The 14,942-nt window shown below is 40.9% G+C and overlaps 1 protein-coding gene across 2 annotated transcripts in view; it reads left to right on the top strand.

Annotated features, from left to right (window-relative positions):
• SMARCAD1 (SNF2 related chromatin remodeling ATPase with DExD box 1) overlaps positions 1 to 14,942 on the top strand; it is an 82,333-nt gene that overhangs the window by 705 nt on the left and 66,686 nt on the right. For both annotated transcript variants that reach the window (XM_008267592.4, XM_008267591.4), the window contains exon 2: positions 51 to 283. In XM_008267592.4, the coding sequence (XP_008265814.1) occupies positions 94 to 283 (190 nt within the window). In that variant the 5' untranslated portion in view covers positions 51 to 93. The remainder of the gene's footprint in view (positions 1 to 50; positions 284 to 14,942) is intronic.

The following is a 14,942-nucleotide window of genomic DNA, read 5'->3' as shown; positions in this document are numbered from 1 at the left end:
TTCATGGCCTCTTTTTCTCTTTTTTATTTTTTTTTCCCCCCTGCGGATAGTTCATTTCAAGTCCCCGGGCCCCTCAGGGTGATTCCTGCCACTATGAATCTTTTCAACCTGGACCGTTTTCGCTTTGAGAAAAGGAGTAAAATTGAGGAAGCGCCCGAAGCAACCCCACAGCCCTCCCAGCCTGGCCCTTCTTCACCAATTTCTCTTAGTGCTGAAGAGGAGAATGCTGAAGGGGAAGTTAGCAGGGCAAACACCCCTGACTCAGATGTAACTGAGAAAACAGGTGAGTTACAATGTTGCAAATTGGTGTAGCATCAAAGAATAGGTGGTGAAAGATGAAAGGCAGGAGCCAGTCTGGTTGCTCTGATGTCACACATATTGATGCATTGTCCTCCTGATTACCCTTTAAGGCACAGCTTTGGGACTGCCTTAGTCACTGTGCCTCCAGCTGAGCTCCCAGCCATTGTTGCTTCTCTTAGATGTGAGTTCTTGGAATGTGGCCGGGTGATGGAAGTTGGAATCAAAATTCGGGTCATCCTGAGGTCAGAGTGGCTACTGGAAGAGGAATGGAGGTGATTGAACCCCGTGATTGACTTTGAGGCTGCTAATTTGGCTAGAGGTTTTCATTCATTCTAGTATTCCTTCAAAAAACCCTAGTGATCAGTATGACGAGCCAGGTGTTCATCAAGGCGTCTGAAGACAGTCTCTGCCCAGATCTGATCAGATACCATTCACATACTGCCCCCGCCTGACATCGTGGGGGTATCAAGAATGCAAGTGAATACTTGATATTCTTCGTGGTGAACGAACCATTTTAACCTCATCAGCAGATTGTCATAGACAGTTGGGATTTGAGAATAAGCCAAAAATTAAAATTTCCATTCTGATCTGTTTTTTGAACAATAGAGGAATATATTGGGGCTCTTGCTGTGTTTTTAGGCATTGTGCTAAATGCTTCATATTGAGTCACTTAATATACATAATAAACCTACTAGTTATTATTCAAAATTTGCAGAAATGACACCCAGAGATTAAGGACTTAGTACAATCTGAACTCAAATCCAAACAGTCTGATTGCTGACCACAAATGCTTAATTGTTACAGTATGCAGTTTCTCATGAAAGGTGAAAGGGATATTAGAAGTTTTATTTTAATGCTCATTTCAGTAACACCTTTTTGGGTGAGCATGGCTTTTTTTCACACGCGGCTTTTAAATTATTGTGGCCTGTAGAATTGGAAATGTGTGCCTTCATCATTGATATCTTTTGTTGGCTGCTCTGCCATGTAAATGAAACGGTTGTGGCCGATTCTCTACAAGTTCTTGGTGGGATGATTTGGTCGATCGGGTTAAGAAGTGACTAGAAGTCAAATTTCCAAAGACTAAGGAGTTGGCTAAGGAGTTCTGAGCTTGTTTAAATACTATAGGTCAGGCTGTCATGGCGGCACAGCAGGCCCACTTGCGTCGCATGGAGGAATATCTCCCATGTGGAGGCCAACATGGAGTTCTGGGCTCCTGGCTTTTGCCTGGCCCAGCCCTGGTGGTTGGAAGCATTTGGGAAATGAACCAGCCGATGGTAGACCTCTCTTTGTTCCTTTCAATAAATAAATAAACTTTAAAATGTTATAGGAAGCGTATTAAAGGATTTTAAGCACAGACGTGACAGAGCAGGGAAGGCAAGGGTATAGGCAAGCCTCTGCTTCATCTTAATTCAGCATGGGACATCAGAAAAGACACTTAAAATGTGAAACAGTTTTTTTAATCTCTGAAAATGAAAGCACTTTGTAAAACTGGATTTCAGTGGAATGTTTTAGTCATTTACCAGTATTGGTAAAATGAAAATTTTACCTCTTATTTTAAGATGTATTTATTTATTTGAAAGTCAGAGTTACACAGAGAGAGAAGGAGGGGCAGAGAGAGAGAGAGAGAGGTCTTCTATCCTCTGGTTCACTCCCCAATTGGCTGCAATGGCTGGAGCTGCACCTATCTAAAACCAGGAGCCAGAAGCTTCTTCTGGGTCTCCCACACAGGTGCAGGGGCCCAAGGACTTGGGCCATCTTCTACTGCTATCCTAGGCCATAGCAAAGTGCTGGATTAGAAGTGGAGCAGCCAGGATACAAACCGGCACCTGTATGGGATGCTGGCACTGCAGGCAGCAGCTTTACCTACTGCATCACAGCGCCGGCTCCTACCTTTTTTTTTTTTTTTTAAATATTTATTTGAAAGGCAGAGTTACAGAGAGGAGAGGCAGAGAGAGTTTTCCATCTGCTGGTTCACTCCCTAATTGGCTGCAATGGCAGGAGCTGGGCCTATCCAAAGCCAGGATCCTGGAGCTTCTGGGTCTCCCACATGGGTGCAGGGGCCCAAGGACTTGGGCCATCCTCCACTGCTTTCCTAGGCCATAGCAGAGCTGGTTCAGAAGTGAAGCAACAGGGACTCAGACCGACGATATGGGATGCTGGCGCTGCATGTGGAGGCTTTACCCTCTACGCCACAGTGCCAGGGCGGGGGCATGCTCATTTTTCTCTTTATGGAGATTTCTTGTCATATCTAAATTCCTCTTAGAAATTGAGACTTAGAGGAGTTAATTGGTCAGTCTTTTTTTTTTTTTTTTTTTTTTTAAATTGGTCAGTCTTGATACTGGGAAGTAGGAAATTTAAATGTTTTTCTAAGAATGGTGAGATTCCACCCTATGAATGCTTTGCTTTTAAGAATAATTTATCGTCCAAGATAGAGTTTTTGAAAGAATCTTGAAAATAAAGGTTGTTAAATTTAGACTTTACATTATAGTAACCAGATATGCATTGAAGACTATGGATAGAACCATAGGATGATGAAAGAATATTGTTTACAGTTAAACTGCTGCAGGAGACTCTCGTATTCCGAGTGGGAATTCTTTGAGACCTGGCTTCTCTGCTTCTGATTCCGCTCCCTGCTAGTATATCGTGGGAGGTAGCAGATGGTGGCTTAAGTGCTTGGCCCCTGCCGTCCATGTTAAGAGACCCTGATTGAGTTCTGTGCCCCTGGCTTCAGCCTAGCCCTGTCCTGGCTGCTGCGGGCGTTTGGGGAATGAACCAGGGGATGGAAGATCTCTTCATTAGCCATCCCTGACCCCTCCCCTGTTGTTGCTCTGCCTTTGAAGTAGATGAAAACAACTTAAAAAAAAAAGTCAAGCAGCAATATGCTATATGCTGATTGAAGGTGGGATTTGAAGGGAGAGAAATCATTTAGGAAGGACTGTATTTTTTTAAAAGATTTATTTATTTGAAAGGTAGAGTTAGAGAGAGGCAGAGGCAGAGAGAAAGAGAGGTCAGTCGGTTGGTCTTCCATCTGCTGGTTCACTCCTTAGATGGTTACGATGGCCAGAGCTGTGTTGAGCTGAAGCCAGGAGCAAGGAGTTTCCTCTGGGTCTCCCATGCAGGTGCAGGGACCCAAGTACGTGGGCCATCTACTGCTTTCCCAGGCCATAGCAGAGAGCTGAATCAGAATTGGAGCAGCCGGGACTCGAACTGTGTCCTAGGATGCAGGTACTGCAGACGGCGGCTTTACCCACTATACCACAGCACTGACCCTGGTTTTTGTTTTGTTTAATTTTTTAAATTTATTTATTTGAAAGGCAGAATTATAGAGAAAGAGATTTTCCAGCCAGTGGATCACTCCCCAAACAGCCACTATGGTCTGGGTTGGTCCCAGGCCAAAGTCAGGGGCCCAGAACTCCATCCAGGTCTCCCATGTGGGTGGCAGGGGCCCAAGCACTTGGACCATCCTCTGCTGCCTTCCCAAACACATCAGGAGGCAGCTGGATTGGAAATAGAACAGCCAGGACTTGAACCAGTGCTCATGTGGGATGCCAGCTTTGCAGGCTGCACCTTAACCTCAGCCATGACACCAGCCCCATAATCTTGAGTATAATATGGCAGTGGAAATGGAAAAGAAAGTGAGATGTAAGAGGTTTCAGAGCTATGAAGTGTAGAGTTTAACAACTAGATCCAAAGTAGAAATGAGATAAGATGAATGTTTAGTTTGTTAGGTAATTTAAAAAATTGAGGTCGGCGCTATGGCCCAGTGGGTTAACCCACTGCCAGCAGCTGCCATATGGACACCAGTTTGAATCCCAGATGTTCCACTTCCGATCCAGCTCCCTGCTAATGCACCTGGGAAAGCAGCAGAAGGTGGTTCAAGTCTTCAGGCCCCATACCCATGTGGGAGACCTGCATGAAGGTCCTGGCTCTTCGCTTTGGCTTGGCCCAGCTCTGGCCATTGTGGCAGTTTGGGGAGTGAGCCAGCAGATGGAAGATGTTTCTCTCTGTCTCTTCTCTCTCTTTCTGTAACTGGCTTTAAACTAAATAAATGTTTAAAAAACAAACAAACAAAAATGATTGTGCCGTACTTCTGAATAGGTAGGAAGTATCTCTTGTAAGCCATTGAGTATGGCTTTAATCAGATGAGAATCAAAGGTCCTGCTCCGAACTGCTAAGGCAAGTTAGGGAGACAAGGATGCTGAATTGAGTGTTGGCTTGTGGAAAGAACACGTGCTGAAGTTAGCTTTAAGGTCAGGACTGGAAATGGAGACTGGGGAGTTACATGGTAATTTTTCGTACTGCTATTGTATGATAATGCTGTATTAATTTAATTGCTTACATTGTCAAGGTCTAAGATGATAGGATGGAAGTTGTATGTAATCAAAATTACCTGTATTTTTTTTTTCAACTTACCCTATTATTTTACCTAATATGAGTTAAGACTTCATTTTTTACTACTTTTCCTTCAGTTATTGTGACAGCCGCATGGTTTCTTGACTATGGCAAGCACAGTCTCATCTTTGCATTTTCCCATTTGCATTTCCATCTGCCTAGTAGATGCTTCTGCTGATATTTGCATATGACTCACTTCTTTAGTTTCACTAGATCTTATTAAAATGTCACCTTTTTAAAACAATATTTGTTTATTTGAAAGGTAACAAAGATAGATCTTCTACCCACTGGCTCACTCTCCAAATGACCATGATAGATGGGGTTGGGCCAGGCTGAAGCCAGCAGCCAGGACCTTCATCCTAGTCTCTCAGTGGGTGGCAGAGTCCTAAGCACTTAGCCATTTTCCATTGCCAGGCACGTTATCAGATTTGGAAATGGAGCAGCTAGGACTCAAACCAGTACTCCAGTATGAGATGACTTTGCATGTGGTATCTTAACCTGCTGTGCCACCATATCAGCTCTAATTTTATTTTTTAAATTTCACATGCCTTATGCCATTAGGGCTGCTTTAATAAATCACCATAGACTTGGGTAACTTATAAGCAGCAGAAATGTGCTTTTCACAGTTCTAGTACCTGGAACATTTAAGGTACAGGTGCCAACAGATTGTCTGGTGAGGGCCCACTTCCAGAATGGTGGTCTTTTCACTATAACCTCACATAACTTGAATGGGTAAGAAGTCTCTCAGCCTGCTTTTATAAACGTACTGTTCCCATTCTTCTGCCACCGACCTAATCAGATACCATCAGAGTGGGATAGGATTTGGGGGCACAAAAACATTCAGACCAAAACATCCTGTTTGTTGTTTGCCATATTAAAAAATGTAACTTTATGTGGTCAAATTGTTCTGCTATTACTTTAGGGCTTCTGGGTTTTGGGTTCTGATCAGACAGGCATTCCCCACTACTTCATTATAACTATAGTCATCCATATTCTGGCATCTCTTATTTTTCTAAATATAAATAACTTAAAAAATACTATCGTACCTACAGAATATTTAGCCAGCTGAACCCTTTACAGAAGAAAATTATGAATCTGGAAGAAAATTTTTAGCACAACTATTTGGGGAACTGAAGAGCAATGAAAATAAAAGGCAGAAACTGGATTGAGGGGATCTATAAAGGGGAGACATACACATTTTGGATATTTTACCAGAGGATACTCTTCTGTTCACATACAGATCACAAAAATAAAAGCTGCCACTTTACTGATTTAGGCTGTAATGCAGAAAAGTTCAGTGCTGAGAAGACAACCAGAAAATGTGGAAGAGAAAGCTAAACCCATTGAAAGAGAAATCTAAAGAGGTTAAGCTCCTAAATTTGCATGTAAAACTGACCAGAATTACTGGCTGACTGCTCTGCTACACATGTATGGGAGATTTCAGAGGAACCAATAAAAAGCAATCATTAGAAGCTGAAAGAAATAGTTACTCATCATACAAAAAATACAAAATTTGGAATTTGAATTGAGTCAATTAATTTCCTGGTATAACAGAAATCATTCCCCCCCCCAAAAATTTAATGGTATCCACAATTTTTGCATCATGTGATTTATAATATTCAGGATAAAGTTCATAATCACTACACATGTAAAGAAGGGAAAATCTGATTTATACTCAAGATAAAAAAAATCACTATAAAGAAACTCAAGTTTAGTCAGATGTTGCAAGTAGCAGAAAAGATGGCCAAGTATTTAAAGGATGATATAAAAACAAAGGATGATAGACAAGATTACCCACAGAAAAGTAAGCTAGGGAAAAACTGCAATTTAATTTCAATAACTGTAAAATAGAGTTACTACAATAAAAATATATTTGTAGACTAAACAGTTGTGAATAGGAAAAATATTGCAGTAGAATTTGAAGTATGGTCTGACTTTGATATGTCTCCCCAAAAGGATGTATTGGAAACCTAATCACCAAGGCAGCAATTTCAGACCTTAGGAATGGATTAACACCAATTTTAAAAGGGCTTGAGGCTATGAGTTTTATCTCATACTCTCACTTGCTGTGTAATGACTCTGCAGGTTGCAGAATTAGGTTGCAAGAATATGGCTGTCTCTAGATGGGACCTCTTGACTTTGGACTTCTCATCCTCTAGACCACAAGATAGATGATTTTTTTCGTTAAATATTACCCATTTTATAGTATTTTTATAACAACACAAGAGACTAAGAAACTAGATCAATAGAATTTTCTAATTATTTTAAAAAAGATCATTTATTTTGAAAGGCAAAGTGATAGAGGAAGAGACAGGGAAATATCTTCTATATGCTGGTTAACTCCTCAAATGGCCACAATGGCCAGTGCTGGGCCCAACTGAAGCCAGGAGCCAGGAACTCCATCTAGATCTCCCAAGTGTATGGTAAGGTGCCCAAGTTCTTGGGCCATCAACTGCTGCTTTCCCAGGTGCATCAGTAGGGAGCTGGATCAAAAGTGGAGCAGCCAGAATCAAACAGTCACTCCATTATGGGATGCTGGTGTTGCAGATGTTAACCCACTGCACCACAATGTCGGCCCCAGTATTTTCTAAACTGGGCTTGATGGCCAGCTCCGTGTTTTGACTCGAGTTTCCAGGATGAGCAAGTTCTGGTAGGCAATGGTGATGGCTGAATTAATTGAGTTCTAGCCACCCATGTGGAAGACCTACATTGAATTCCCAGCACCTGGCTTCAGCCTGACCCAACCGCAGCCACTGCAGGCATCTGGAGAGTAAACCTGCAGATAGGAGTTTCCCCTTACCCCCATCTCTGTTCCAGATAAATTCACTTTCTTTGGTTTTGGAAACATGTAGCGGTCCCTATGATCATACCTTCAGGAATATAGAATCCATTCACAGCCTGTGAATCAGCAACAGAAAAGTAACTGCCTGGAATTTCATCCAGTTTTTTCATTAAGAGTGTCCATGTAATTCGCTGCTTTTCAGTTATGGGTAACCATCTCCACTGTCAATTTAGAGCATTTCATCATGTAATTTCCTGGCCTCCAAGGTGTTTGGGGCTCCGTGTGAGGATTCCTGTGTTGAGAGAAGGTCATAGAGCAGATGCTGAGGTACTTGAGGCCTCGGCAGCAGAACCGGGAAGCCAGCTATGGCAGTGCCGAGAAGGAAGATCCTGCATGGCTTTGCCTGTGTTAATTTAAGTTGTTATAAAGTATACATGAGGTAAAATTTGCCATCTTATCCTTTTATAATCCAGTAGTGTTCAGTACATTCAGTTCCACGTTAACATTGTTGTGCAGCCGATCTCCAGAGCTCTTCATCGTAACGTATTTGAAACGCTATACCTTTTTCAAATAGATACTTTGAACTCCCCATTCCCTGCTCCCCCCAACCCCAGTAACCACATTTGAACTTTTTGTTTGTTTTTTTTTTTTTTTTTAAGATTGATTTATTTGAAAGATAGAGTTTCCGAGAGAGAACCTCTGTCCTCTAATTCACTCCCCAAATGGCTGCAATAGCCAAGGCTAGGCCAGGCTGAAGCCAGGAGCTGGGAACTCCATCCCCATCTCCCACGTGAGTGGCAGGATCCCAAGCATGGGACATCTTCCACTGCCTTTCCTGGCACATTAGCATGGAGCTGGATCTGAAGTGGAGCAGTCAGGACACTCGAACTGGAACCCTGACCTGTGCTCTGATACGGGATTGCAAGTGACTGCTTAATCTATTGTGCCACAATGCCACCCCTTCGGTATTTTTATTTTTTTTTTTAGTTTTTTGAGTTTTATTTAATTCAGAGTTTCAGAGAGAAAGATCGGTCTTCATCTGCTATTTACTCCACAAATGGCTATAACAGCGACAGCGAGACCTGGCTGAAGCCAGGAGCCAGGAATTCTATCCTGGTCCCTCAGTACTTAGCCAAGTACTTAGACTATTTCCTGCTGCCCTCCCAGGCTCATTAGGTGGAAGCTGAACTGGAAGTGGGGCAGCTGGGATTGGAGATAGCAGTATCACAACACGTGAATCTGCTGCACCAGATGCCAGCCCTTCTTGTGCTTTCTGTCTGCCGTGTGTGTGTGTTTTAGCTAGGAACATCTTTAAAGTGGAACCATATATAACTATTTGTCTTTTTAAAGATTTATTTATTTATTTGAAAGAATTGCACAGAGAGAGGAGAGGCAGAGAGAGAGTCTTCCAACCTCTGGTTCACTCCCCAATTGGCCCAAAGGCTGGAACTGTGCCAATCCAAAGCCAGGAGCCTGGAGTTTTTTCCGGTCTCCCACATGGGTCAGGAGCCCAAGGACTTGGGCCATCTTCCACTGCTTTCCCGGGCCATAGCAGAGACCTGGATCAGAAGTAGAGCAGCTGGGACTTGAACCATTGCCCATATGGGATGCCGGCACTGCAGGCAGCAGCTTTACCCGCTATGCCACAGTGCTTTTCTTTTACTTGCTTATTTCGTTTAGCATAATGTCCTCAGGATTCATGTAGCATATGTCAAATTTTTTTTCCTCTTAAGGCCAAAAATACTCTATTGTATGTATATACCACATTTTGTTTATCCCTTCATCCATTCAAGGACACTTGGGTTGCTCCCATATCTTGGTTGTTCTGTGTCAATGCTTCTTATAAACATAGATGTACAAATATGTCTTTGAGACCTCGCTTTTAGTTATATATATATATAATTATATATATATATAATTAATATATATATTATATAACTGGAATTGCTGTATCACTTGGCGATTGTATTTTTCATTTTTTAAGGCCTTTGGTAGTGTTTTCCATACCAGTGGTACATAGAGTTCCAATTTCTTCACATCCCACCAACACTTGTTATTTTCTCTGTTTTTGATAATAGCCAACTTAATGGGTATGAGTTGTTAATTTTTTTTATAACTTTATTTTGTTTAAATATTTATTTAAAAGGCAGAGTTTCAGAGAGACAGAGGGGGACGGGGAGAGGGAGGGATAGAGGGATAGAGGTGTTTTGCATCTGCTTGTTCATTCCCCAAGTGGCTGCAATAGCCAGAGCTAGGTCGATCTGAAGCCAGGAGCTTCTTTGGAGTCTCCCATGTGGGTGCAGGGGCCCAAGAATTTGGGCCATCTTCTTACTCATTTCCCAGGCCATAGCAGAAAGCTGGATCAGAAGTGGACCCACTGGGACTCGAACTAGCACCCACATGGGATGCAGGCTGTGGCTTTACCTGCTACACCATGGTGCCAGCCCCATTAATTAATTTTTAAGATTTATTTTTATTTATGTAAAAGGCAGAGTTACAGAAAGTGGGAGAGAGAGAGAGAGAGGTTTCATCTGTTGGGTCACTCCCCAAATGGCCACAATGGCCAGGGCTGGGCCAGGCTGAAGCCAGGAACCTGGAATTCCAGATAGGTCTCCCATATGAGAGGCAGGAATCCAAGTACTTGAGTCATCCTCCCCTGCTTTCCCAGGAGGATTAGCAGGGAGCTGGATTGGAATTGGAGCAGCCAGGACTAGAAGCAGCACTCTTGGGGATGCTGGTGTCACAGGCAGCAGCTTAACCTATTGCACATAATGCCAGACCCCTGAGTTGGTATCATGTAGGTTTTGTGTTGGTGTTGAACTCTAAATAGAATCTGAAATTTATTTGATTGTAAGGACTAAAGAAAGGGTGATACAGTTTTCTCCTTCATTCATTATTTTCCCATTACTAGTTAATTATTTCAGAACCATTCATTATTAAATTCTTTTTCTTACATTGAAAATATTATAATTGGTACCAGTGTTGTGGATGGAAGATCTTCTGTCTCTCCTCTCTAACTGCCTTTCAAATAAATAAAAATATTTTAAGAAAAATTATAATTATAGTCTTAAGTTGCTTTGTATATATGTATCTTTTGGGTCTATCATCTGTCTACTCAGTTTACTGTGTCATTTTATTTTTTGTAATATTGCTCAAACATTTATATAGCCCTAGATTTTGATGTCTGTTTTTATTGTTATTCCTCTTTGGCCTGAAAGTTGTTTAGAAGTGATTTCCATGGTTTCTTTTCTTTTTCTTTTTTCTCTCTCTTTTTTTTTTTTTTTTGACATTTCCAAATGGTTGAGATTTTGTTTGCATCTTTTTTAAAGATTTATTTTATTTATTTGAAAGGCAGAATTACAGAGAGAGGTCTTCCATCCGCTGGTTCACTACCCAGTTGGCCGCAACGGCCAGAGCTGCGCCGATCCAGAGCCAGGAGCCAGGAGCTTCCCCCATGTCTCCCACGTGGGTGAAGGAGCCCAAGGACTTGGGCCATCTTCTACTGCTTTCCCAGGCCATTGCAGGGAGCTGGATCGGAAGTGGAGCGGCCGAGACTAGAACAGGCATCCCAGATGCCGGCACTTCAGGCCAGGACTTTAACCCACTGTGCCACAGCACCAACCCCTGCATTTTTTTTTAACATTTACTTTTTTAAAAAAAGATTTATTTATTTTTGAAAGTTTGAAATCTGCAAGATAGGTATAAAAGTTAATGTGTTTTTATCCTACTTGAGGTTATGGTATTTATTTTGGGATTATCAAGCTGATTTAAATTCTTTCTGTATAAATTAATGATTTTTCCAGTAGCAATTTTTTGTTGTTAAGTGTGTTGTGATTTTTCTTGGACCACTTGAAAAGGCAAAATCAATGCCAAGCTGGAATCCTTACTTTGTTCTATGATGTATACTTACTTACATATGAAAATGAGTATGAGGATACTGGGAAAAATTTAGGATATAAGAGTGTCTTCCCTTGTGCCCATCACCAAGGGGAAATTCATTTAGGATTAATCCCTGAACCTTGGAATCTCCTTGTATAGATGAATAATGCAAGTAGTTTTCATTACCTTTGGTATTAAGAAAATAGCATCTTCTGTTTTTAAAATAAGATAACCTTTTTAGTTGTTTTTATTTTTTATTTTCATTTTTTAAAAATGTATTCTATTTATTTGAAATGCAGAGTGACAAGGCAGGGAGTGGGGAGAGGTCTTTCATCTGCTGGTTCATTTCCTAAGTGACTACAGCAGCAAGGTCTGGGCCAGGCTGAATTCAGGAGCCAGGAACTCTAACTGGGGCCCTAGCCCTTGGGTTATCTTCTTTTGCCTTCCCAGAAGCATTATAAGGAAGCTGGATCAAAAGTAGAGTAGCCAGGACTCAAACCGGAGCTCAGTTATGGGATGTCAGCATCTCAAATGACAGCTTAACCTGTTGTGCCACAAGGCTGACCTTTTGATTGTCTTTATATAAAAGATAGGCTTCCGTGTTCATTTAGCGTTTTTTAAATTCCTCTTTCATAGCATAAATAATGTCTCATAACTTATTTTCATACAGGCTACATGGTTCCTTTAGGGCAGCTTCAACTGTGACTTGACTTTTATGTTAGTATCCCCTGTGTCTTGGTACAGTGCCTTAAACAGACAAGAGCACATGTTAGAACTGAGTAGTAGTTGAAGTCGCCATATTGCTTCTGCTTTTTACTATCCTTTGCTCCATTCTTATTTTTTTGTTTTCTTTTTGCTTCCTGTTTTTATGTTATTGCTTAAAAGTGCTTATTTGCTTTGGGTGAAAAGCATCTTTGCATTAGGAATTTTTTTTAGGCATTCACTTAGCTATTTTTACTGTTGTTTACTTCTAAAAATAATCCAAATAAAGAAATCTAAGCTTTCAGCATTATTCTAATTCTAGCTTATTGACTATATTGCAAAGTTGAGATTTTATCAACAAGCTTTTACTATCTCCCGTTTGTTTTGTCAAAGTGTTATCTATGACCCTCTCAGTGTGTCTCCAAGGTCAAAAATAGTCATATTAAAGCATTACTTGCCTTTTTCACTGTTTTGTTATTTGCATTTATTATACAAAACAATGATAGGTAAAGCTGTTGTTGCTATAACATGAATCAAAGCCCAAGTCCCAAGTGTTGTGGTAGCATTCCAGTTTCATTTAAAAAGTCTTTGATGAAGTGATTAAAAATTATGAACTATTAAATCACAACTTATGAGTAGCTGTCTTTAATATCTGAAAAAAAAGAGGTACCCTTTATTGCACACCAAAATATAATGCTTATCTCAGGAAAAGTATTTTAATAATTACTCAGTTAACTAGTCATTTTGTTCATAGAACACAATTTTTACTTAGTAGAATGACAAACTAGTTATACAGACTTAGGTATTTAGCAGACAGTTTCTTAAAAATGAACAACATGATAGCAAGGAAAATAACACTTAGTATTTATTGCTGGTGGTAAAATTCAGGTTCAAAGTCAAGTTTGCATTTTAGACCACTGGCATCCATGGCTACAAGTTTTTGTTGTTGTTTTTTAAAGATTTATTTATTTATTTGAAAGTCAGAGTTACACAGAGGGTGGAGAGGCAGAGAGAGAGAGAGAGAGAGGGGTCTTCCATCCGATGGCTCACTCTCCAATTGACCACAACGGCTGGAGCGGCACCAATCCTCAGTCAGGAGCCAGGAGCTCCTTCCAGGTCTCTCACGTGGGTGCAGGGACCCAAGGACTTGGACCATTCTGTTGCTTTCCCAGGCCATAGCAGAGAGCTGGATTGGAAGTGGAGCAGCTGGGACTCGAACCAATGCCCATATAGGATGCTGGCGCTTCAGGCCAGGGTGTTAACCCACTGCGCCACAGTGGTGGCCCCGGCTACAAGTTTGATAGCTTCCAGATAACTTAGACATTCTACTGAGCTCAGTGGTGACATTAACAGATATCTTTGATATTTGATATATCATGAATTATGTCAGTATGTGGAAGATATATTACTCAGTAAGCTAATATTTTTCAGATGACCTAGATACAATGTTAGAAAGCAATGCATTGGTTAAAGATCCTAAAGTGTAAGATAAACCAAATGGATTTTAACATACAGGATGCAAAATGTTTTTTCATGTGGTTTCGGATACCTTATTGCAACAGCACTTTAAAAATTACTGCCTGTCAAGTTTGCATTTAGTTTTAGTTTCAAAGAAGAATGTCCACAGTAATCTAAAAAGGCTGCAAAAATACTCCTCCCTTCTCCAATTATATAACTCTGTGAGGCATGATTTTTTTCATTGTTTTTCAACAAAAGCAATATACTTCAACAGCTTAAATATGGAAATAGATATGAGAACCCAACTGCCTTCTGTTAAACCAGAGATTTTCACCAGTGTAAAACAGTATAACTCATTTCACAAAATTATTTGGGAGTGGCATATAGTTTTCATTAAAGTATACTGTTTTGACACTATTTATTGCTAGTGTATATTTTATGATGGTTTTTATTATACATGTGATAAAACTCTGGAGTAATTGAGTATATGATAGACTTTTTTTTCCTAATCTGTTAGCTAAGCATATTAAAAGCCAGTTAAAAAATGTCTTCACCCTGTACTCTGAACATTAAATTATGGGGAGAAGTATCAAAAGGTGATTATATGATCACATTTGATAAATTCTAGTTCTGTTCTGATTAATGAAACTTAAATCTCTAATGGTTACACATTTAAATTTTGTTCTTTACTTTGAATAGAGAGACGTTTTAAAAGAAAATTGGGGCTAGCACCGCGGCTCACTAGGCTAATCTGTGGCGCCGGCACCCCGAGTTCTAGTCCCAGTTGCTTCTCTTCCAGTCCAGCTCTCTGCTGTGGCCTGGGAGGGCAGTGGAGGATGGCCCAAGTGCTTGGGCCCTGCACCGCATAGGAGACCAGGAGGAAGCACCTGGCTCCTGGCTTCGGATCGGCGCAGCACGCCGGCCGTAGCGGCCATTTGGGGGGTGAACCAACGGAAGGAAGACCTTTCTCTCTGTCTCTCTCTCTCTCACTTTCTAACTCTGCCTGTCAAAAATAAAAATAAAAAATAAAAAAAAAGAAAATTGGACAATTCAAATCAATTTCCCATAAGTATTTAGGTTTTCAAGTTGGCTTTCAGTTGAATTTTTCAATACTCTAAAGGTCTGCATTTATGGCTTTTGATGTATCAGAAACACTTGGTAAAATCAGAATCTGTAGTGCCTTTATACATATAGGAAATATATGTATTTTATTTCTTTTTTTTTAAAGATTTATTTATTTATTTGAAAGAGTTACACAGAGAAGGAGAGGCAGAGAGAGGGAGAGAGAGGTCTTCCATCCGCTGGTTCACTCCCCAGTGGGCTGCAACGGCCGGACTGTGCCGATCTGAAGCCAGGAACCAGGCGCTTCCTCTGGGTCTCCCACACAGGTGCAGGGGCCCAAGGACTTCCACCGCTTTCCCAGGCCATA

The sequence above is a fragment of the Oryctolagus cuniculus genome, chromosome 8 (genome assembly GCF_964237555.1).
Source record: "Oryctolagus cuniculus chromosome 8, mOryCun1.1, whole genome shotgun sequence".
NCBI lineage: Eukaryota > Metazoa > Chordata > Mammalia > Lagomorpha > Leporidae > Oryctolagus > Oryctolagus cuniculus.
The sequence above is the reverse complement of the archived record's forward strand: the minus strand, read 5'-3'. Positions and strand labels throughout refer to the sequence as shown.